The following is a 25536-nucleotide window of genomic DNA, read 5'->3' as shown; positions in this document are numbered from 1 at the left end:
ACCAGTCGAACATCGAAGTGAAGAGTGAAGCTGAGAGCAGATTTTAAAACCGCTGGAATATCAGTGAAATTAAATTGGGGAAAGTGGGAAACTCCGAGTCAGTTTTACACTGGATATTCCGCATCCAATATTGGAGATGAATGAGAGAAAAAGCTTTTAAAGGCGGCGAAACTTTAATCTCCCCGTCGTGGAATTGAAACCCGGTCTCCCGCGTGACAGGCGGGGATACTCACCACTATACTAACGAGGAACTGCTGCATTGACTGTGCACTCATCCCAGATGGTGTTAGACATGCTTCATGTATCAGTGCATTTCTTTTCACTATTTACTTGATGACAGTTTGTTTCATTTTCCACGGGCCACTCGAGAAAAAATCTTTTACATTTCCATCTCTTTTTTAGACAACGACAACTGACTCTGTCTTTCTTTCGTTCTTTCTTTCTCTCTTATCGTGGTGAGTTGCCCCACCTTCGTCCGGGGTTTAATTCCCCGGCAGGGGGGAAGCATTTTTAAGACACCATCTTTTAATTTTATGTCTTCGGCTCGCTTCTTCTTACAAAACTACAGAGAAAAATAGAACAGAAGAAAAAATTAAACAGGTGATTGTCACTTTCAGAACATGATTGAACGGAGACGGGTTGGGGGCTGGATGCACGGTGTGTTCCCGAGCGATCACTCATTGCGATTTTAACTCAGCAGTGGTTAAGGTGATAAATTTGAAATCCATCGTTAGATTTGCACCTACACCTAGTTTAAAATGGGTTCCTCAGTGATATAAATAAACCGATAACAACCCCGAAACCCCAGCGGGTATATTTGTTCCGATACTTCGTGACGGTCTCAATTTCCATTGAAATTTTCAATCAGCAAATCCCAGCGGTTGTTTTGAGTTTGACAAACTAATTTATGAACTTGACTGTTTCCTGGAAATGATCAAAATGGGGTTTTCCTTACCCATACAGATATATAAATAAACACATTCGGTCATTTCGCAAAAGACAGTTGGATTAATAAATAAATCGCAGTATCTGTGGAGAGATACTCGCTTTCCCGGGGCGTCATTGTGCACTTTGATTGATACTTCACGTTATTCACATCTCACACTCGCAACACCTCAGGACTTTGCAGATTTGAGCAGAGTTCAGCGAGCAATGCAAAATTCATCCACCGTGGCTTCGGGTTGGACCGAGGCCCAGGACTTCTGGATGAAGACAAGGAAGGAACCAACACATCAAACGGGAAATGTAATAATGGCGCGGATGGGATAAAAACCATGCGTGCAGAGCACAATGGATTAGGAATCCATCACCTCAACCACTCGGTCACCTCGTCGCATGAACATTGCTCAGAAAGTCCATTTATTTTATTCGTTCAATGGAAAATCCTCGACTCAAAGGTCAAAAAGCAAGAAAGCCACATTTCAATCATTAGATAGCAAATTATGAGGAAATGCTATCAACTGGTAGCGTGGCCGAGCGGTCGAAGGCGCTGGATTAAAACTCCAGTCTCTCTAGGGATATGAGTTCCGATCCCACCACTGCCAGAATTTAAGCACATCACCAAACATCTTTCTTTTCCAAACAGTACCGTGCGCGATATTGCTGTTGTTCGGGCACGACTGCCGCAGCTGATGTGCGTCGCCGTGATCGTATCCTGGTCCATACTCTGCGTTGTGGTCGCAGGAATCCGAGTTACAGTGCAGTTTTGTTTACCGCTTTTGTCCTCTGCCACATTTGTGAATAGAATGCAGCAAGAAATCAATCTTCAGCACATGAAAGAAAATTTTTTTGTTGCTGGTGAAAACCTATCCATTCCTTCAAATCCCAGCACTCTCACATGCCTGGACTTGATGTTCCACAGTTCAAAACGGTCTGTTCTCCAGGCTTTTTCTTCCTTCCATAATCAATAGGCCGGCTTTCCTTTCCTCCTTCCATTTCAGGGACACTTTCCTACGGCATTGCCGACTCTAACATTCACTTTCACGATCTTATTTGTTCTGCTGCGACCGCTGTTTCCATCCCATTCTCAGAGTTTTTCTTTCTCCGTCGCGTCTGTTTTGACGATGCCACTTTCCACACCACTACTTCTGATATGTCTTCCTTTTTCCTCAACAGAGGATTCCCCTCCACTGCAGTTGACTTGGCCTCGACTGTGTCCGTCCTATTTCCTGCACTTCTGTCCTTATCCATTCCACTCCCTCCCAGAACCACGGTAGGTCCCCTTGTCCTTACCTTCCACCCCACCAGCCTCCACATTCAACGTATCATCCTCCGCCACTTCCACCATCACCACAAACATCTTCCCCTCCCCTCCCCTTTCAGCCTTCCGAAGGGACCGCTCCCTCCAGGAAACCCTGGTCCACTCTTCCATCACCCCCAACACTCGCTCTCCTCCCCTCGGCACCTTCCCATGCGAGTGCAGGAGATGCAACACCTGACCTTTCACCTTCTCCCTTCCCACCTTCCAGGGCCCCAAACATTCCTTCCAGGTGAAACAGCGATTTATTTGTAATAGCTTTGCTGAACACCTCCGCTCAGTCCACAAGCGTGACCCTGAGCTTCCCGTCGCTTGCCATTTTAATTCCCCGTCCCACTCCCACTCTGACCTCTCTGTCCTCGGCCTTTTACTCCGTTCCAATGAAGCTCAACATAAGCTCGAGAAACAGCACCTCATCTTTCGATCAGGCTCTTTACAACCTTCTGAACTCAACATTGATTTCAATAACTTCAGATCATAAACACTGATCACATTTTTTCGGAGATCAAGTGCTGATTGTGGTTCTAATGTTGCCATTTACAGCTCCTCTAGACCCATCTTTTGTTTCTTTACTTGTCCCATTACCACCCTCCTTGCCTTGCACCATCACCCCTTTTGTTATTTAATCACTCCTGCCCTCCACCCTATCAGAGACCTTCCCTTTTGTTCTTTCCTCCCCTCCCCTTCCTCCCCCATCCCTTTTCCTGACGCTGGACTTGCTTAAAAACTTTAATCTTCAACTTTTTCCATTTCTGACCAAGGGTCATCGACCTGAAAAGTTAACTCTGTTTCTCTCGCCACAGACGCTGCCTGACTTGCTGATTATTGACAGCATTTTCTGGTTTTATTTCAAATTTCCAGCATCGGCAGTATTTTGCTTCGAATATCTCCTTCTGTGGCTCGGGGTCAAATTTTGTTTCAAATCTCCTGTGAAGCGCCTTGGGACGTTTCGCTACGTTAATGGTGCTATTTAAATAGTTCGGGCAGAATCTCACCCACTGACATGTGGTGCCGTGATCGTATAGTGGTTAGTGGTTAGTACTCTGCGTTGTGGCCGCAGCAACCTCGGTTCGAATCCGAGTCACGGCATGGTGTGCGCTGCTTCTTTTGTTCTCCCGCGCATGCGAATATAATGCAACAATATATCAATATTTAATACATGAGAAAAACATTTTTTGTTGGTGGCGAAAACCTATTTATTCCATCAAATCCCAGCACTCTCACATGCCTGTACTTGATGTTCCACAGTTCAAACCCGCCTCTTCTCCCAGCTTTTTCTTCCTTCCACAGTCAATAGGCCGCCTTCCCTTTCCTCCTCCCATTTCATGGACACTTTCCTGCGGCATTGCCGACTCTAACATTCACTTTCACGATCTCATGCCTTTGAGTTTGTTCTGCTCCGACCGCTGTTTCTATTGGGCACATGTCCCATTCACACCAATGTTCATTTGTGCCTTGAAACCATTCGATACATTTCGATCTGCGTGACCGCTCGACAGACAAACACGACGAAAGCAGGGCTGGTCTCTGGAAAGACAGCCGCCCGATTGTTCACGAAATTTACTTGGAGAATCTTGTGATCCAGGGGATGGTAACTGAAGAACTGGTTTTTATTTTGATGCTTGTTGGCTCTTTTCTCTCAGCAGTTGAGTTGCGTGAGCGACGGGCAGCGCAACAGAGCTGCGAATGGCGGTTGAAAGGTTCACATTTGGCAAGTTGGGGCGGTGCAGTAAGATCGGAAGTGTTCCGCCTTGATCTTAATAGTTCTGTTGAAGCGTGCCATTGAATCGAGTAGAGAATAAATGTAAAGAGCGCCTGTGGCGAAAAAAAGGGGTGATTACAGGCCATGAGCGGAAGGACTTTTGAATTCTCGTGGCGCAGGACGCTGTGTGCGGAAACGGCAGATTTTATAGCGCGTGTGTCGGAAAGTAAAGTTTGATCTTGTGTGTGAGAAGAGCACAAGAAAGTTGTGCTTGAAGCTGCGCCCTTGAGGCAAGTTGCAGGTTGTCAGGAAAACTGCTCTAGTGAACGCCCAAAAATAATCCCAGAAATTGCTGGCAACACTCCGCAGGTCAGGAAACATCATAACACGGGCGTCATTGTTCACTTTGATTCATACTGAAGACCCGTACAACATGGACGGGTTGCACCTCAACGGTGCTGGGACCAATGTCCCCTCAGGGATGTTACCCTTGACTTATCAGCGAGCAATGCCGACCGTAATAGGGCCTTAGCTGTTTACAATCTATATTAGTGTAATGTATTGAAGATCTCTGACGATACAAAGCATCTGTGAGGAGGACACAAATAGTCTGCAAAGGTTTATAGACAGGTTAAGTGAATGGGCAAGAAGGTGGAAGATGGAGTATAATGTGGGGAAATGTGAGGTTATTCACTTTAGCAGAAAGAATAGAAAAACAGAATATTTTTTAAATGATGAGCAACTATTAAATGTTCGTGTTCAGAGAGACTTGGGTGTCCTGGTATAAGAAACACAAAAAGTTAACATGTAGGTACAGCAAGCAATTAGGAAGGCAAATGAAATTTTGGCCTTTACTTCAAGGGTTTGGAATACATGAGTAAGGATTTTGTTGCAATTGTACAGGGCTTTGGTGAGACCACAACTGGAATTACAGTTTTGGTCTCTTTATTTAAGAAAGGGTTCTCAGGATGTTTCGCGTTGACCACGGTCTGACGGCCTTGTGTTCGAAGGGGTTACTCCTCAGGAACTTCTACACCTGGGACAGATAGCGGGGAAAGGTCCAGCTCGACGGGACATCCTGCACCTGCTCGGCCAGCACAGCCAGACCCAGCCTTCTCAGTGTGTTGGCCAGGTAGAAACTCAGCACGTAATGACACTTGGTATCTGCGTACTGGGGCTCTACACATATCCTGAGGCAGCCACACACAAAGGTGGCTGTCAGGATCAGAGCAGCATTGTAGACGCTCTTTCCCCATTTGTCTGGAAGCTTGTACATGGTGACCCTGCGGACACATTCTACCTTGGACCTCCAGGGAAAGTGGAGGATATCTCGGGTGACTGTGACGGCGGAGTTTTGGGGAACGGGCCAGAGCTGGGTCACGTAGAGCAACACGGTGAGTACCTCACACCTTATCACCAGGTTCCTGCCGGTTATGGAGAGGGATCGCCCCACCCACATATCAAGCTTCTGTTTGGACTTAGTGATCCGCTCCTCCCAGTTCTTTCTACAGGCCAGGGGCCCCTCGAACCAGATCCCCAAAATCTTCAGGTAGCCGGATCTGACAGTGAAGGGGACAAAGGACCGGGTCTCCCAACTGCCAAAAGACATGGCCTCACTCTTACTTTGGCTCACCCTGGCCCCCGAGGCCAGCTCGAAATGGATGCAGATGCCCATCAGTGTGTGGACCGACTGCTGGTCGGAGCAGTTGAAGTGATTTTAATAACGAGCGGTCAATCCACAAGGCCAGTTTTACGCCAGGTCGACAAGCGGAAAATGTACCCCAGAGAGTCTGCAATTATTCGTTCTGGGAACTGAAGTATATCGAAATTCAAGAGAATAACTTTTCTGAATTCAAACATTTCCTGTGACCAGAACCCCGACCACCTCCTGTGGAACAAACGGATTTGTGTTAACATTGCAAAGACTCCATTGGAAATCCACATTTTGAATTGGCACATTCAGCATTGCACAAATTACGGATTGGTGTCGGTCATTCAAACATTCCCACAGACCCTCGCTTTATTTCATCTTATTCATCTCTCCCCCACCGTGAGATAAATATCTAACCCTCTGACACCAAAATTAATGAGCGACTTATGTTTTCATCACGTTCATCGCTAAGAACTAAGAGATCATCATTAGTACAGCTGATTCAGACACTCTAAGAGGTCTCTTTGGGCCTCTGTGAATGATCAATGAATGGATTGAAAAGGGCAGGTCAGTTAAAATCTGATTTTTTTTCCTGTACTAACAAACAGCCAAGTGATTAGGAGATTCTAATTGCCAGTTTAGTGCAGACACCATGTGATGAGTTCAGCACTCACTCGAAAGCAAACTGAGAGCTGGTCTGTTTCTGTCTCTGTGATATTGTAAGGAGTGACTGGTTGTGTTTCAGGGGTCTGTGTTGTGCTGATGACTGGAGCAGAAAAAAACACCTTTGGGCTGAAATCTACGCCTGATTCTTTGATGTCTCGTGCGTTTGGGCCTTTTGACCATCTGCTTTGCTCAGGCAGCCTGTCATTGTTCTTCTTAGAGAAACAAATATATGGAAAATATACAATCCTAGAATCTCACAGCATGGAAGGAGGCCATTCGACCCATCGTGCCAATGCCAGCTCTTTGAAGGAGGTACCCGATTAATCCCATTCCCGTGCTCTTTACCCATAAACTCTGCGATTTTTTTTCCTTTTCAAGTATTTATCCAATTATCCTTTTAAAGTTACGATTGAAACTAGCTCCACCATCTTTTACGAACATACGAATTAAGAGCAGCAGTAGGCCATTCGGCCCCTCGAGCCTGCTCTGCCATTTGATAGGCTCATGGCTGATCTGATTGTGACCTCAACCCGACTTTCCCGTCTACCTACCAGATCCTTTGACTCTCTCGTTAAGCAGGAATCTATCTAACTCAGCCTTAAAAATATTCAATGACCCTGCCCCCACCGCTCTCTGGGGAAGGGAGTTCCACAGATTTACGGTCCTGTGAGAGAAAAAAATGTCTCCTCATCTCCTTCTTAAATGGAGACCCCTTATTCTTAAGCTATGGCCCATAGTTCTAGTCTCTCCCACAAGAAGAGACATCCCCTCAGCATCTACCCCGTCCAGTCCCCTGAGGATCTTATATGTTTCAATAAGATCACCTCTCATTCTTCTAAACTCCAGTGTATACAGGCCCAACTTGTCCAACCTTTCCTCATAAGATAACCCCCTCATCCCAGGAATCAGTCGAGTGAACTTTCTCTGAACCACCTCCAAAGCAATTATTGTCCTTTCTTAAATAAGGAGACCAGAATTGCACGCAGCATTCCAGATGTGATCTCACCAATGCTCTGTACAACTGTCGCAAAATATCTCTATTTTTATATTCCATTCCCCTTGCAATAAATGACAACATTCCATTTACCTTCCCAATCATTTGCTGTACCTGCAATCGAACTTTTTTGATTCATGTACTAGGACACCCAGATCCCTCTGTACCTCAGAGTTCTGCAATCTCTCTCCATTTAAATAATATACTGCTTTTGAATTCCTCCTGCCAAGTGGGCAAGTTCACATTCTCCCACTTTGGACTCCATCTGTCAAATTTTGCCCACTTACTTAACCTATCTGTATCCTTTTGCAGACCCCTTATGTCCTCTTCACAACTTACTTTCCTATCTACCTTTGTGTCATCAGCAAATTTAGCAATCGTACATTTGGTCCCTTCATCCAAGTCATTGATATAGATTGTAAATAGTCGAGTCCCAAGCACTGATCCCTGTGGCACTCCATTCGTTACATCTTTCCAACCTGAAAATGACCCATTTATGCCTACTCTCTGTTTCCTGTTAGCTAACAAATCCTTTATCCATACTAATATGTTACCCCCTACACCATAAGCTCTTATTTTGTGTGGTAGCCTTTGATGTGGCACCTTGTCAAAAGCCTTCTGGAAATCCAAGTGCACCACGTCCACATGATCTCCTTTATCCACGTTGCTTGTTACTTCCTCAAAGAACTCTAATTGATTAGTCAAACACGATTTCCCTTTCACAATGCCGTGTTAACTCTGCCTGATTGCATTGAGATTGTCTAAGTGCCCTGCCATAACCTCCTTAATAAAAAATTCTAACATTTTCCCTATGATAGATGGTAAGCTAACTGGCCTGTACTTCCCTGCTTTCTGTCGCCATCCTTTCTTGAATAGAGGAGTTACATTCGCTAATTTCCAATATGATGGGGACTGGAGAAAGGCAGATGTTACTCCTATTGTTAAAAAGGCAGCAAAATTCATTGAGGAAACTACTGACCAGTGAGTTTGACGTCCATTGTGGGTAAAGTTGTGGAAATCCTTATTAAAGGTAAGTTCAAGGAGCTTGTGAATAGAAATATAACCTTAAAAGATAGACAATTTGCGTTCATGAAAGGGGAAGTCTTGCCAATCTAGCTCACTAGTTTACTTTGAATGTGTGACAAAGGAGTGTGATATTGGTAAGGTAGTGGATGTGGTGTACTTGGGTTTCAGGAAGGCCTTTGATACAGTTCCTCTCGAAAGGCTGGTACTGAAAACAAAGAATGCGGAAATCACTGGAAATGTTTTACAATGGATGTGTAATTTGTTCACCGATAGAATCCAGAGGGCAGTGGTGAGGGATTGTCATCAGCTTGCAAGAATGTTACCAGTGGGGTTCCACAGTGATCTGTTTTGGACCTCTTTTGTTTAATATCTTCATTAGTGATCTGGAACTAAGAGTAAATTTGCAGATGATGCAAAGCTGATGAAGGTGGTAGACTGCAAAGCTGAACAGGATAAGCTACAGGAGGATTCAAATACTTGGGCATCGGACAGACAGGTAGCAGATGAAATTTAATGTAGAGAAATGCAAAGTGCTTCACACGGGGACAAAAAAAACAGGAATGGACTATTGCAACAACAACAAAAACAACGTCCATTTATAGATCACCTTTAACACAATAAAACGTTTCATATGACGGTTATCAGACAAAATTTGACACCGAGCTACATAATGAGATATTAGGACAGGTGACCAAAAACTTGGTCAAAGAGGTAGGTTTTACGAAGCGTGTTAGATGGGAGGAGAGAGAAGTGGAGAGGTTTAGGGAGGAAGTTCCAGAGCTTAGGGCTGAGACAACTGAAGCCACGGCCACCAATTGTGGTGCAATGGAAATCGGGCTGCACACGAGACCAGAGTTGGAGGAACGCAGAGTTCTTGGTGGGCTGTAGGGCTATAGATAGGAAGGGGCGAGGCCATGGAGGGATTTGAACATAAAGGTGAGAATTTTTAATTCGAGGTGTTGCCGGACCAGGAGCCGATGGAGGACAGCGAGCACAGGGGTGATGAGTGAATGGGAGTTGGTGCGAGTTAGGATATGGGCAGCAGAGTTTTGGATGAGCTCAAAATTACGGAGGGTGGAAGCTGGAAGGACAGCAGTGATAGCATTGGAATAGTGGAGCCCAGATATAACTAAGGCATGGATGAGGATTTAATAGCAGATGAGCTGAGGCAGGGGCGGAGACGGACAATTTTACAGGAGGTGGAAACAGGCAGTCTTGGTGATGGAGAAGATATGTGGTCAGAAGTTCAGCTTAGGGTCAAATAGGACGCCTGGGTTGCTAACAGTCTCGTTCATCCTCAGAGAGTGGCCACGGAGAGAGATGGATTTGGTGGGGAGGAAACGGAGTTTGTGACAGGGACTGAAGATAATGGATTCGGTCTTCCCAATAATTAATTGGAGGAATTTTCTCCTCATCCACTGCTCGATGATGGACAAGCAATATGACAACTCAGAGGCAGTGGAGGGGTGGAGAGAGGTGATGGTGAGGTAGAGCTGTGTGTCATCAGTGTACATGTAGAATCTGATGTCGTGTTTTAGGATGATGTCGGCGAAGGGCAGCATGTAAATGAAGAATAGGAGGGGGCCAAGCGTAGATCACTGGGGGAATCCATTACTTAACTGGAAAGAAAATAATGTCCATGGCAATGAAAAAGATCGGGGGGAGTAGATTGATAATAAATTGAAGCTGTCGCATCAATGCTCGGCGGCAGTGAGTAAAGCAAATCAGATGCTGAGATGCATTTAAAGGTCAATATTGAGCCGAAATAGTTTGGGAATCCTGCTACTGTAAAATTATAGGTGCAATCGCACTTACAATGCTGTGTACAGTTCTGGTCACCACAGTACAAAAAGCATAATGCAGCTATTGAAAGGATAGAGAAGAGAGCAATCAGAATGATTGAGCGGGTGGAGGGATTGAATTATGTTGAGTGATTATGTAAATTGGGCATGTTCTCACTGGAAACGGGAATGTTTAGAGGTGATACTATTGCTGTTTTTAGGTTTCTAAATCGACTGGATAATGTAGACTGTGACAAAATATTTCACCATGTCCAGAAGAGTAGAACCAGAGGAGACGGCCTGCACTTGAAGCCAGGTAAATTCAAAACTAAGCTCCATAAAGAATATTTCAGTGAGCAAGTGGTCACCCTATAGAACAGGTTCCCCAGGGAGGTGGTGAAAGCAGTTCATATTGAATCATTCAAATGCAAATTAGATAGAATCTTACAGAAAATAACATTTCTCATTTCAGTATATGAGTAATTTGAGACATGACATGTGGTAAGTGTCACATGTTTGGGAGGAACAGGTGCCTTTGGGCCTATGGTTCCCAATGCTCTCGATGACTGGGGGATTCCTGGCCTTGTGTCTGGGTCTGTTGTGGATTCATTGATAGAGATTGATCGCTATGATTAGTCAACAACCCCATTGTCGTTGTATCATGTGACTAACCGGATAGTGGAATGCGAGCTGGATGGACCTTGGTCTTTTTCCATCCAGCAATTCTTATGTTTATGGACACACGAGTGTGGCTGTGGGGCGGTGCCTAGTGAGTGGAGAACAATGGGTGGGCACAGTGTGTGTTGCCATTTCAGAGAGTATACTATCCTCAAAATCCAAACCATTCCCAGGGGGGATATTGAGGTCCCTTCATTAAACAGTTAAACTTGATATCCAACAACAGAACAGAGCTCGGACTCTGTCTCCCACATGAATGTGGAGATACTCGAGGGCCCTCGGGGCTGGTGGGAATGCACCAGGCCTGAGTCAGCACCGACAAGAGAACTGGAAACTAACAGAACAGGAAACAACACTGAATTGTGCAATGATGTAGTTTTCCTTATACTTTCGTAAATTTACAGTGGGAAAGGATCTCAGAGTGAGTGACTGTGTATCTGAGAGGGCAGGCAGTGTGTGAGAGGAACGAGAGGTGTATAGGATGGAATATAAGGAGCAATTGAGGCTGGATTTTACTATTTTCATTATTTAAATAATTTAACAATTAGAGTCAGTGGATATTTCACCATATTCTTTAACTCGTCTCTGAATTTACTCTGGGTCCCTGCATAAATAAACGGGTTTAGGCAGGAACTCAAAAGCTGAAGCATAAATCCGCTTTCCTCCAGAATAAAATTTGAATCATCGAAATTGGAACCTGAGAAATAACTAACGTTCGCAATTCGCACATAGAGGAAAGTTATAAGAAACAACAACCATAACAGGATGAGACTGCCCGAGATACAGAAGAGCAAAACGATGGATTTCCTCCGGTTCTCCATCTCTGGGTCACTCTGATTCTCAACGTTGCTGCGGACCTGGAGTCTTCTGCGGATTCTAATGGCCGCTAAAATGTGTCTGACGGTCTGAGCATTGAGCAATAAAATCACAATGAATGGGAGACAAGGGGTTAAAATGCGGTGAATCCAGTCAAATGCAGCCCATGCGGGTGAGGTGTAAAATATTAACTTGATGTTGCAGAACCAGGGTATGTTGTTAATTGTATACAAAGGTTCATATATAAAATACCAGAATGTATTTTTTAAACAGCTCAGGACACAGACCGTTCCGATAACCACAGCCGCCGTTTTCTCGGTGCAATATTTTGTTTTCAGCTTCTGGCAGCAAATGGCTACAAATCGATCAAAGGTGAACACGACCGTTACCCAGACAGAACTGTCTCTGATTGCATAAATTAACACAAAACTGAGAGAACAGACCGGAGTGATGGACAGGAAACTGAATGGGAAATAAATACCAACAATGCGGTTTAATATCACAGCCGTGATAATGACCAGGAGATCCGTCACCGCCATGGACACCAGGTAGGAAGTGATACATCTGGAGAGACCGCACCTTCCTCGGGACAGGATCACAATCACCGCCAAGTTAGCTGTAAGAGAGAAGGAGAGAGACAGAGCATGTGTACGTGTGTGAGAGAGAACAGGAGCGTTAATGATCCGACTCCCAGCAAAATAATCCAATTGACAGGATTCTGTGTGAAACTTATAGCTTTGACACTTGATCCTGAGTTGAAAACCGATCCTTACCCTCTGGACACCTGTATCTGTGCTAAAATAATCATCCGCATTGAAATCAGACAGGCCAAAGACTTCAGAATGTAAATGAATATAATAAAACATAATGGGAACAAGAAACCCATTAAAACCAATGCGGGAACGTCAAATAGACAAGAAAAGAAACAAATCTTAAAGAATCAGTAAAATGGTTCATAATAAATGCGAAGATTAGGTGACAGGAAAATAAACGTATTACAGAAGATTTTTTAAGAGAATAAATAATAAAAGAATTGACAATGAAACTGGAAACAACCAATAAAGTACAAAAAACTTGCATTTAAAACCGACCATGTCCTGTCGGAGCCCAAATCGCTCTCATCCGATGAATTCATAGAATCATAGAAAGTTACGGCACGGAAGGAGGCCATTCGGCCCATCATGTCCGTGACGACTGAAAAAGAGCTATCCAGCTTTATCCCCCTTTCCAGCACTCGGTCTGTAGCCCTGTAGGTTACAGCACTTCAAGTACACATCCAAGGACTTTTTAAATGAGTCGAGGGTTTCTGCCTCTCCCACCCTTTCAGGCACTGAGTTCCAGACTCCCACCACCCTCTGGGTGAAAATAATTTCTCCTCAGCTCCAGTCTAGCCCTTCTACCAATTACCTACAATCCAAGCTGTCGAATTATTCACTGTTGGAAGCACAAACACAGCGCGGTCTAAGTTTGGAGCAAATCCAGATTCATTCATAAAACGGACACTTGTTACATTGTTTATATTTTTGTCAATAATTGGCTGCCCAATAATGTCCCTTCAATCAAGTCAGTTATTAAATTCAGTCGGGAATTATTTAATCACTGAATAATCTCAATCGATAAAGAACTTGTTGAAATTATTCCGTGCTGTAAATAATTATCAAAACGAAGACAAGTAAATGAATCATTTAATAAACCCAGTCAGTAATGAATAAATCCAGAGATTAAATTCAACCAGTAGCTTCACGATTATACAGTTACGTCTGTAATTGGTTGAATTATTAATACATCCAATCAGTATTACATATTTTTGATTTAATTTGCTTTAATTAATGAAACCGTAACTATCAGTGAACCATCCCGTATTGGTGCCTGGAATGCTGGCATCAAACGCAAAGAATTTTCACCCTGATGTTGCTGTTTAGCGGATCGCCAGCGGTTCCACTTCTTATTCATCTGTAGAGGCTCCGATATATCTTCAGGGGCAACTTCACAATTAGAGTGGAAATGCCCTGAGTAAAAAGGAATGGTCACGGTACCCGAGGGTTGAGAGCGTCTGTAGAAGCGAACCCCACCACCAGTCAGTCTGCAGCAAGGAACAAAATAATTTCCTACATATCTTATAATAACGTGATAATACCACTCACAACACAACGGCAGCAATACAATATATTCTCTGATATAACAGAGTACACCTTTCACAGTGCAGCACCAATAAACACAACATAACTACATATACACCGGAATAACAGTGGGATAATTCACCCACAGTAATAATGTTCATAACACAATAGAACTACATCTACACGGTGAGAACAGTGTGACAATTCACTTACAATAACACAATAGACCTACATGTACACCGTGATAACAGATGAAAACATTGTCTTCCTTTCAGCCACAAACTCCATTCCCTCGCCATCGACTCCATCCCTGTTCCTGGCCATTTTCTGAGGCCGAACCAGACTGTTCACAATCTTGGCGTCCTATTTGACTCTGAGTGCAGTTTCGGACCCATATCCTCTCCACCACCAAGGTCACCACCTTCCACCTCCGTAACTACTGGTCTCTGCCCCTGCCTCAGCTCATCTGCTGCTGAAACCTTCATCCATGCTGTTGTGACCTCTAAACTCGACTATTCCAATGCTCTCCTGGCTGGCCTCCTGCCTTGCACCCTCCGTAAACTTTAGCGCATCCAAAATTTTGCAGCTGGTATCATAACTCGCAACAAGTCCTGTTCACCCATCACCCTTGAGTTCGATGATCTACATTGGCTCCCTTTCCGACAACACCTCAATTTTAAAATTCTTATCCTTGTACTCAAATACTCAGCCTCGCTCCTCCCAATCTCTGTAGCCTCCTCCAGCCCTACAATCCTCCGAGATCTCTGCACTCCTCCAGTAACAGGGCCAATAACACATCAGGTAGTGGTACTGGTAAAGCCGAGAAGCGCACAGTTAAAGGGGAGAAACGATACAGTTAAAGCAGAGAAATGATACCGTTTAAGGAGAGAAATTATACCATTGAAGGGGAGAAATGATACCATTAAAGGGATAAATTACACCGGTAAAGAGCAGAAATGATATAATTAAAGGTGACACATAAAAGGCAGATATTTATACTGTTGAAGGGGAGAAATTACACAGTCACAGGGGAGAAGTGATAGTAAAAGCGGCGAATTTATACATTTAAAGGGGAGAGATTGCACTATTATAGGGGAGAAATATTGGTAAAGGGGAGAAATTATACAGTTAAAGGAGAGAAATTATACTGTTAAAGAGAAGAAATTATACCGGTAAAGTGGAGAAATTATATCATTAAAGGGGAGAAACGATACAATTAAAAGGGAGAAACGATACCAGTGAACTAGAGCAGTGATACAGTTAAACAACGATTTCCATAACTAATAACTAACTACAATACTTTACCTGGAACACTGATAGCTGCAAGGATGGGATAATAAATGGCAAATAACAGTCCTTTAGGTGAACCGTGCATTTCTATCAGAAGCTCTGCTCTACATTCAAGGGTTGACACAGTTATACCTGATGTCAGCCTCCAGGGAGACAATTCGGTGCGTTGGTCTTTTATATTAATTACAGTAATTGATACAAACAGATTAGTGCAGCCGTTGCCAGGCTCGTGTTTTTGTTTTGATGAAATTGGATCTGACACAGCTCTAAAGTGAAATACCGAGAAACCACAGTATGATCCCGATTACATTTCTTCAGAAAAGATAATTAAAAGCTTGACAGGTAGTTACCATTGGTGAGGGTGAGCCTTGTACACGAGGAAGACCCCGGGTTTAAACACCTCTTAATGCTGAATTAACAGATCTCAGCACAAGGTATAACTGATCAGAGACACTCTCCTTCTGCAACCGGAAAACGCAGCCAATTTCTCGATCCTGGTCGTACACCCACTTTAACCCACATCTCTGCGTATGATGTGGACAGGTCCAGTTCAGCACGGTTACATTCAGTGTGCAACGTGCCCAATTCAGCCCGAGCCATGTGCATTAACTCTACCTCCACTACCTGTGTGTGGTCAGGATACTTGTCCGACATCCAATCTTGGATGAGCCCCAATTTCCTTCAGTTTAACATTGCGAAGACTGAAGCCATCGTGTTCAGCCCCGCCACCAACGCGTATCCTCACCACCATTTCTATTCCCCTCCCAGCTACTTTCACAGGCTGTATGGAGCTTTGGTCAGACCCCATCTGGAGTACTGCATTCAGTTTTGGGCACCACATCCTCGGAAGGATGTGTTGGCCTTGGAGGTGGTGCAATGCAGATTCACCATAATGATACCCGGGCTGAGAGGGTTAAGTTATGAGGGCAGGTTGCATAAACGTGGCTTGTATTGCGTTGGGTATAGAAGTTTGAGGGGTGATCTAATTGAGGTGTTTAAAATGTTAAAATTATTTGATAGATTAGATTGAGAATCAATTTCCTCTGATGGCGGAATGAAGAACGAGGAGACATAATTTTATAAATTAGTGCTCAGTCATTCGAACAGATTCGGATGTGACGCCAAATGGTAATCAATGTCTTCTTTTTTAATAGTCAAATCAAACATGTGAAAGTATCCAATATTATAAGACAGTAATAATAGAGTGAAGTCACTTATCATACAGATATTAAAACAATATCACACCGTTTGGTCTCTGGGCAGAGTTTGTAATTAAGTTGGCGGTGTAATCCTCTCAAGTCTTCTGACAGTTTCGAAGTCTTTTTACAGCTTGGTCGATCTCTGGACAGAGGTTGTAGTCTTCTGACAGCTGGGTGAACTTCGCTAATTGCTCTGCACCGTCCTCTCCCCTGAGCTCAAAAGATGTTGGGTTTTTAAAGCTCCGTGGTAGGAGCCTCACAACATATACGGCGTTCTTATTCATAAAACTCTTCTAGATTTATGAGGTTATTTGACCACAAAATATAATGTTGCCAGCTTGACCCATCCGGTCACAAAATCCTCCGAAAGAAACTTTTTTGAAAACAGAATTTAAGTGGTCAGCTTAACTCATCTTGTCACAAAACCCTCTGCAAAATGGTTTGTCACAGAGGCCAAGTGACCACTGATTGCTCCTCATACATCGAGCTGCCTGCCCGCATTGTGTTCTGATCACCATCCCTGCTGCTTTTCCTGAGTCATTGTCCATAGCTGTCTTGCCTTACAATGGAAATGGTCAAGGTCAGTTTTTTTTTGTTCGGTCATCGGATGTGGGCGTCGCTGGCGAGGCCGGCATTTATTGCCCATCCCTAATTGCCCTTGAGAAGGTGGTGGTGAGCCGCCTTCTTGAACCGCTGCAGTCCGTGTGGTGAAGGTTCTCCCACAGTGCTGTTAGGAAGGGAGTTCCAGGATTTTGACCCAGCGACAATGAAGGAACGTCGATATATTTCCAAGTCGGGATGGTGTGTGACTTGGAAGGGAACGTGCAGGTGGTGTTGTTCCCATGTGCCTGCTGCCCTTGTCCTTCTAGGTGGTAGAGGTCGCGGGTTTGGGAGGTGCTGTCGAAGAAGCCTTGGCGAGTTGCTGCAGTGCATCCTGTGGATGGTGCACACTGCAGCCACTGTGCACCGCTGGTGAAGGGAGTGAATGTTCAGGGTGGTGGATGGGGTGCCAATCAAGCGGGCTGCTTTGTCCTGGATGGTGTCGAGCTTCTTGAGTGTTTTTGGAGCTGCACTCATCCAGGCAAGTGGAGGGTATTCCATCACACTCCTGATTTGTGCCTTGTAGATGGTGGAAAGGTTTTGGGAGTCAGAACGTGAGTCACTCGCCGCAGAATACCCAGCCTCTGACCTGCTCTTGTAGCCACAGTATTTGTATGGCTGGTCCAGTTAAGTTTCTGGTCAATGGTGACCCCCAGGATGTTGATGGTGGGGCTTCGGTGATGGTAATGACGTTGAATGGCAAGGGGAGGTGGTTAGACTCTCTCTTATTGGTGATGGTCATTGCCTGGCACTTGTCTGGCACGAGTGTTACTTGCCACTTATCAGCCCTAGACTGGATGTTGTCCAGGTCTTGCTGCGTGCGGGCTCGGACTGCTTCATTATTTGAGGGGTTGCGAATGGAACTGAACACTGTGCAATCATCAGCGAACATCCCCATTTCTGACCTTATGATAGAGGGAAGGTAATTGATGAAGCAGCTGAAAATGGTTGGGCCGAGGACACTGCCCTGAGGAACTCCTGCAGCAATGTCCTGGGGCTGAAATGATTTGTCTACAACAACCACTACCATCTTCCTTTGTTCTCGGTATGACTCCAGCCACTGGAGAGTTTTCCCCGATTCCCATTGACTTCAATTTTACTCGGGATCCTTGGTGCCACACTCGGTCAAATGCTGCCTTAATGTCAAGTGCAGTTATTCTCACCTCACCTCAGGAATTCAGCTCTTTTGTCCATGTTTGGACCAAGGCTGCAATGAGGTCTGGAGCCGAGTGGTCCTGGCGGAACCCAAACTGAGCATTGATGAGCAGGTTATTGGTGAGTAAGTACCGCTTGATAGCACTGTCGACGACACCTTCCATCACTTTGCTGATGATTGAGAGTAGACTAATGGGGCAGTAATTGGCTGGATTGGATTTGTCCTGAGACTGTGACCCCTGGTTTTGGGCTCCTCAGCCATTGGGAACATCCTCCCTGCATCTGGTCTGTCCAGTCCTGTTCGAATTTTATATGTTTCACTGAGATCACCTCTCATTATTCTAAACTCGAGTGAATACAGGTCGAGTCAACCCAATCTCTCCTCATAAGTCAGTCCTGCCATCCCAGGAATCAGTCCAGGAAACCTTTGTTGCACTTCCTCCTGGCAAGGACTTCATTCCTCAGATAAGGAGACTAAAACTGCACACAATACTCCAGATGTGGTCTCACCAAGGCCCTGTATAACTGCAGTAAAACATCCCTGCTCCTATACTCAAATCCTCTTGCAATGAAGGCCAACATACCATTCGCCTTCCGAACTGCTTGCTGCACCTGAATGCTCGCTTTCAGCGACTGGTGTGCAAAGACACCCAGGTTTCGTTGCACCTCCCCTTTTCCCAATCTATCACCATTCAGATAATAATCTGATTTTACAACCAAAGTGAATAACTTCACATTTAACCACGTTATACTGCATCTGCCATGTTTTTGCCCACTCACCCAACTTATATAAATCATATTGGAACCTCTTTGTATCCTCCTCACAGCTCACATTTCACCCCAGCTTTGGGTCGTGTACAGGGACCTTGGAACAGAGGAACATTAAAGTGGACGAGGAGCAAGAGGAAAGTCACCTGTTTCTGTCCTGTAAGATCCTAAGCTTCATTGAGAATGAATTCATGAAGCATTTCTACATCGTATTTTTTGCAACATTGTAAAATAGCCCAAAGTAGTTCTCTTGCCCAGTATATCCAGTTTGTAAAATCTCCCTGAAATATTTACATGTAAATCAAACAGTCAGAAGAGGGTAGGATGGACCTACACTACACTTGAATGTATTGTCATCTATTGGGTTTAAAGTTTCCGAACACTATTTGTCAATAGTGTGAGGAAGCTCAGAGTGAAAGTGAGGAGGGGCCGTCTGACTGCAGTTTCCACTGGAAGAAAATTCACCTTCAGTGTGTACAGTGAGCAGAAATGAATTGCTATTGTTAAAAGTTCCCACTAACTTGTTATTCTACTTTAACAGAACAAGCCTGGATCTCCTGCTATGTTTAAACACTAAACTTCAGTGGTTATAGCTTAAGTAAAATATTACTATGATTTGATTTAAATGGAGGCGTGGTTTCCACCTGCCAAAGAATGTTGTCTGAAGCGAGGGTGTTTACTGCTAACATCCTGTTTAATAGACCCCCTGAATGTCTGATTTACCAAAAAGAAACCCAGCTTTGTAAAGTTAAACATTCTCATTAATCGGAAGAACATTTTATGAACAAATTTCAGTATTTCATAAGGCAAGGGTGGCCCAGACATGGATTGTACCCAATTCAGTGTAAAGTTATGAAAACCACAGCCAGTTTAGCGACCAGGGGACATAACCTTAAAGTTAGAATTAGGACTTTCAGGAGTGAAGTGAAGAGACACTTCGACACGCAAAGAGTGGGAGAAGTTAGGAACACTCTTCCACAAATGGCAGTTGATGCTAGCTCAATTGTTAAATCTATTATCTCAGATTAAAATTGTGACCCAAAAGGTAAGGGATATGACGAAGGCAGGTATATGGAGTTATGTCATGGATCAACCATGATTTCTTTGAATGGTGGACCAGGATCGAGGGGCTAAATGACCTTCTCCTGTTCCTATGATCACTCTTCAAATACAGTGAATGATAATAATGTAAATAGTTCATCCTATTTTCAAATTGCAATAAAATCTTCAGGGCCTGTCGTGAGGGGAAGCTGAAGATGAGAAACTTCTGTCTGCTCACAAGACAGGTGAAATTCAAATCCAACAGAGTTAAGTCACAACCTCTGGGCTCCCCATCCCTCGCCCTCTCACTGTGCCTGTACCCAATAGGCACATCATTGCCCCCTGTGTACATTAACCTTTACACTGAGCATTTGAAATCTACCTGGAGCCCCACCCCCACTAAACAAGAATCTTTACATCAGGGGCAGGGATCTTCAATCTTGGAAGAGAGTTCCAAGTCCACCGACTCTCAATCCGATTGGTGTTTGGACAATTAGCTCCAAAAGGGAGAGTTTAACTGGAGTTTTGAGCCCGTGTGGGGATTCGAGTGATCAATGGATGCGGAGCACCAAGGGAGAGATTGGGCCGTCAACCAGCCGGCACCAGTCCCTCAGGCCAGTCCCACTGTTCCTTCAGAGCTCATTGACCTGCACAATGAGGGCCTGGCAAGCCTTCACCCATTGCTGCAGCCATCCCTGGACTGGGCGTGGATACATTATTACCAGCCAGTCTGCCACGACTTACATGGACCCATTAAAACCAATTTCACGAACAGGAGGAACTGTGGAGGAGTGTGGAGTGTTACTAACAGTATTGAGCACTCGTTGCATGCTGATTGGAGCCAGATAATGAAAAATGAGCAACCAGCCATTAGAAGATACAAGTAGTCACTGCTTTATTGGTCATTTGATAACTAGTTGAACTGGGTTTGCTTGTGTTTCCTGTGCAGGAACAAGGCGATCAAAGAAGCAGAGATCAGAGAGACAGCGGTCACAGTCAGGGCCAGAATTAGGATCACCTCAGACTCCACACCTAAAAAATAGAACAAGAAACCAAAGGTCAGAGTGAGTGAAGGAAATACTGAGGGGAAAATGGAAACCAGCAGTCAGCCAACTCACCACCCGGAGACCTCTGCTGCATCCTTTGCTCAACCTCATTAAGGGGCTCAATTGCCAGGTCTGTCACATCAGGATCCAGAATGACTAGGGGTCCAAGTAAGGCCTCACCCTCCCACTTCAATTCAGCATCACTCTCTGCAATATCAAACATTCCAGTTAGAGAGGGTAAAGGGTGACCTCCAACATATAGAGGATCAATGTCCTACCAGGTCCAGATATAAGATCCCTCCTTCCTCTGGAATCAAGTCGGAATTCCCTCGTGGCACTGCAGTTACCCAGATGACAACAGGCACACGTCATTGTTGGATTCTTCCAATGGGGTCCAGCTAAACCAGAGAATCAGTTTATCAACCAGGTTGTCCATCACCCTTTAATACAACACATCCCTGAGCAAGAGAGGGATCTTACATATTCTGGAAAGTACAAGCTTTGTTCATGGAATCTCTCCGATCCACTGCAGCAACTTTCAGGTGACAGGTGATGAAAATCTGAGGGACACATTCAATACAAGTTGTTATTTAGTGACCTCCTCCCAACATGGGGAACCCCAATGTTTGGCTTCCTCTTACCAAGGAACGGTCATCTCCAAAGAAGCGGAACGCATCCAGGTCAAACTGGAGTTTGTCCAGCTCACGTTCACCTCTTGGCAACACAAAGGTTGAAAAGGAGTCCTCAGCTTTGCTGTCCAGGAGGCAACTGAAGATAGATTAAAAAAGGGACAAAGTGAATTTAGTGAACCCATTGAGACATAACCAGCTGGAGAAAGCAGAGAGCTCCTTACCCATGGTAGTCAATGATGTTGTATCTTGGGGTGGAATCCTTGTCTGGGCTCAATGTAGCTGCACAGCTGTCAATGTAGAGCTTCAAGGGCATGTGGTTGGTCATTGAAACAGAGGCCTCAATGTGAATGAGGTCACCCAGGTAGTAGACAGTCGAGGTGCGCTCTGTAAGCCAGTCATCTGAAGTACAAGAGGACAAGGGTTGGAGACAGTGGGTGAAACTCCCAGTGGGAGACGACAGAAAAGCACTCCCCATCCACCCATCACATACCGTTCATAAGACGCAGTGAGAATGACAGAAGCCCTTCTCCAGACTTGGTCGAGCTGAATGGGATCCAGGTGGGCTTGATAGGGTCACTGCTCACATTGCCCTTCCTTGAAGGACAGGAGAGTAATTTCAGGACAACTTCAGAGAACTGCACCTGCTGTAGACCTTATTTGCCACAGAGTAAAGTTTCTTACCTAAAATAATGGCACTCAATGGGAATGATAGCTCCATTCGTTCTCACAATGACAGATCCATGAGCATTTGGGGTGTGGTTCAGGTGGGTGGTGTAGACCAGGAAATCTCCAGCCATCTGAAAGACATCAGGGTAAGGAATGAAGAGCTGGTCTCATTGGACAAAAGCTATTTCTGGTCATTTTCCTGCCCTGTTAAGCAGCAGTTTGAGGGGTTTCAGCTGTTCCTCAATGACACATGATTGAAGCAGCTCCACCATTGGTTGAAGTTGGCTCGAGCAGCCTCTGTTACTCTGCTCAGTCCACCTTCTGCAACAGGGGACTTCAGGCCTGCAGTCAGAAACCCTGAAATGATTGGCACTGCCAGATTTGATTAGCATTCTTTCCCACATAGAATAGAGCTTTCACCTTAAGGGGCTTCAAGTTAACCCTGATATGGAGCACAAAACAACATCACTTAAATCTCATCTGTGTCCGTGGAATCAAGGGGATTGGCAGGAGTAATAACCAAAAGTGGAGTTCCCCTTTAATACATTGTATCCCAATTATTATTCCACTTGTTTCATTTTTCAAGAGAAGTCTCAACAGGAACTTCCACATTGAACATTCATTGACCACAAGTTGAGGCAACAGGCCTGAATATCCACGAGAAGGCAAGGAAAAGATAAATCAATTGAGGCACAAAAGAACAGACTGGTTTGGAGGAATGTCGGTAAAGGTTCAAGGTCAATAGAATTGAATCTCAGAGTTAGAGAGTGGTAATGACCCATTTAAGAAAGATGCAGTCCCTCAGTGACAAGTTGAAGTTCTTTTTAAATATAAAGCTAAGATTAACAGGTCAATATAAAGTAGTTGTTTCACACAGGGTGATATTTAACAGTGGGCAAGAATTTATACACAGATTTCATTCAGGGATCTCCTCAGTGGCTGGAGTTTCAGCCCACGTTAATGAATTCAGAGTGGGCAGTAAACTACACAGTGAAATTGGAGCAAGAATTGAGGAATCACATTACCTGCAATCTGCTGCCACATTCATGGAGCCCATAGTCAAAGAGGACAGTGTGGTTCTGCGAGTGGATCCCAGTTGGCCGACAACCTGCTGTCCCCAGGGTCAGGTCAGTAGCTTTAATCAGGTGCCTGGTTCCAAATAAATCCATGTCTACCCTCACCAGCAGGTTCTGCTCTCCACACTGCACCATCACAGTCTGCAGTGGAGACAGACTTCTCCCCTCAGACACACTGAAATGGGAACCAAAGGGAGGCACCGGGAGAGGGACTCTCTGGGGCACAGGGGTGGGTTTTACTCTTCTCCATGGAAATCTCTGGCCTCTAAACTGTTCCCAAATATCAGAGCAACAAACCACTCCAACTAACACCAGCACCGAGAACAAACCTCTCACTACAAAATCCCCCATGATACCAAACAACTCAACTTTTCCTTTACCCACCAACCAACACCCTTTATACACTGCAGTCACCTGACTCCAATTCAATGAGTCGCTGTTGTGATACGATTGGATGTCTTTCAGAAAAAAACTCAATATCTTTCTGATCCTGCTTTCATTCAATCACTTCCATTGTCCTATTTCATAAGTTTCTTTCGAAAAATAAGAAAAAAAGAAAAGAAAAAAGACGGAGGGAGAGAGCGGTGCAACTGAGTACAGCGATACAGAGAGACACCAGCAGAGGGAGGTAGAGAGCGGTGTAACTGAGTACAGAGATAAAGAGAGACACCAGCAGAGGGAGGTAGAGAGCGGTGTAACTCTGTACAGAGATACAGAGAGACACCAGCAGAGGGAGGTAGAGAGCGGTGTAACTGAGTACGGAGATAAATTGTAAACAATTTTACAACACCAAGTTATAGTCCAGCAATTTTATTTTAAATTCACAAGCTTTCGGAGATTTTCTCCTTCCTCAGAAACATTTGCCTGAGGAAGGAGAAAATCTCCGAAAGCTTGTGAATTTAAAATAAAATTGCTGGACTATAACTTGGTGTTGTAAAATTGTTTACAATTGTCAACCCCAGTCCATCACCGGCATCTCCACATCATGACTACGGAGATAAAGAGAGACACCAGCAGAGGGAGGTAGAGAGCGGTTTAACTTAGTACAGCGATACAGAGAGACACCAACAGAGGGAGGTAGAGAGCGGTGTAACTGTGTACAGAGAGACACCAGCAGAGGGAGGTAGGGAGCGGTGTAACTGGGTACAGAGATGCAGAGAGACACCAGCAGAGTGTCCAGGAAACCAACCTTTTATCTGAAGTCTGAGGCGAGATCGAAACTGCACAGTGTAGAGGAAGCATTACTGTGTATCTAACGCGTGTTGTACCTGCCGTGTGAGTGTTTGATTTGACAGTGTAGAGGGAGCGACATCTGCATATATCCCGTGCTGTACCTTTCCTGGGAGTGTTTGATGTCACAGTGTGGAGGGAGCTTTGCTCCCCATCTGACCTGTAACTGCCCTTCTGCAACTGGAAATTTTCTCCTTCTTTACTCTTTGAAAACCCTTCACAATTTTGAACACCTCTATCAAATCTCCACTTTATGTTCTCTGTTCTAAGGAGAACAGCCCCAGTTTCTCCAGTCTCTCCACAGAACTGAAGTCCTTCATTCCTGGCACCATTCTAGTAAATCTCCTCTGCATCCTCTCTAAGGCCTTGACATCCTTCCTAATGTTTGGTGCCCAGAATTGAACACAATACTCCAGCTGAGGCCTAACCAGTGTTTTATTAAGATTTTGTATCAATTCCTTCCTTTCTATTCTGTGCCTCAATTAATAAAGCCAAGGGCCCCACTTGATTTTTTTAACAGCCTTCTCAATTTGTCCTGCCACCTTCAAAGATTTGTGTAACTACACCCCCAGGTCTCTCTATTCGTCCACTCCATTTAAAATTGTTCCATTTAGTTTACATTACATCTCCTCATTCTTCCTACCAAAATGTATCGCTTCACAATTCTCTGTATTAAATTTCATCTGCCATGTTTCTACCCATTTCACCAGTCTGTCCATGTCCTCCTGAAGTCTGTTACTATCCTCAACATTGTTTATTACATTTCTGAGTTTCCTGTCATCTGCAAACTTTGAAATTATACCCTGTACACCCAAGTCCCGGTCATTAATATATATCAAAAAGAGCAGTGGTCCTAATACCGAGCCCTGGGGGACACCACTGTATACTTGCCTCCAGTCTGAAAAACAACCGTTCACCACTACTCTCTGTTTACTGCTCCTTAGCCAATTTTGTATCCACGCTGCCATTGTCCCTTTAATCCCATGGGCTTCAATTTTGCTGACAAGTCTATTATGTGATACTTTATCCTCCCTTAATCTCTCCCTGCATAGAAACTCCCCGACCCATATTCATGGCCACCCCCTCGACCTTGCCATCTCACGTGGCCTCTCTACTCCCACCGTCTCAATCATGGATAAGGC

The 25536-nt window shown here is 44.6% G+C and overlaps 2 protein-coding genes and 1 long non-coding RNA gene across 3 annotated transcripts; 1 reads left to right on the top strand and 2 right to left on the bottom strand.

The window, feature by feature from the left end:
- The first annotated feature begins 10302 nt into the window (after nucleotides 1–10302).
- Nucleotides 10303–12562, top strand: LOC137302367 (uncharacterized). Its single transcript, XR_010958443.1, has 2 exons — nucleotides 10303–10393; nucleotides 11910–12562. It is a non-coding gene; the product is annotated as an uncharacterized lncRNA (long non-coding RNA).
- Nucleotides 11280–15066, bottom strand: LOC137302126 (probable G-protein coupled receptor 139). Its single transcript, XM_067971798.1, has 2 exons — nucleotides 14997–15066; nucleotides 11280–12187 (listed from the first exon to the last, which is right to left on the bottom strand). Exons 1-2 carry the CDS (start codon nucleotides 15064–15066, stop codon nucleotides 11280–11282), a joined length of 978 nt encoding a protein of 325 aa, XP_067827899.1.
- A 5572-nt stretch (nucleotides 15067–20638) lies between these two features.
- On the bottom strand, nucleotides 20639–23508 carry LOC137302276 (zona pellucida sperm-binding protein 3-like). Its single transcript, XM_067971922.1, has 9 exons — nucleotides 23114–23508; nucleotides 22104–22219; nucleotides 21913–22016; nucleotides 21644–21821; nucleotides 21432–21558; nucleotides 21271–21350; nucleotides 21069–21188; nucleotides 20863–20997; nucleotides 20639–20776 (listed from the first exon to the last, which is right to left on the bottom strand). Exons 1-7 carry the CDS (start codon nucleotides 23297–23299, stop codon nucleotides 21134–21136), a joined length of 846 nt encoding a protein of 281 aa, XP_067828023.1. The 5' UTR covers nucleotides 23300–23508; the 3' UTR covers nucleotides 20639–20776; nucleotides 20863–20997; nucleotides 21069–21133.
- Between the last annotated feature and the right edge of the window lie 2028 nt (nucleotides 23509–25536).

This window comes from Heptranchias perlo, chromosome 35 (assembly GCF_035084215.1).
Source record: "Heptranchias perlo isolate sHepPer1 chromosome 35, sHepPer1.hap1, whole genome shotgun sequence".
Lineage (NCBI taxonomy): Eukaryota > Metazoa > Chordata > Chondrichthyes > Hexanchiformes > Hexanchidae > Heptranchias > Heptranchias perlo.
This window is presented reverse-complemented; position numbering and strand designations above follow the sequence as displayed.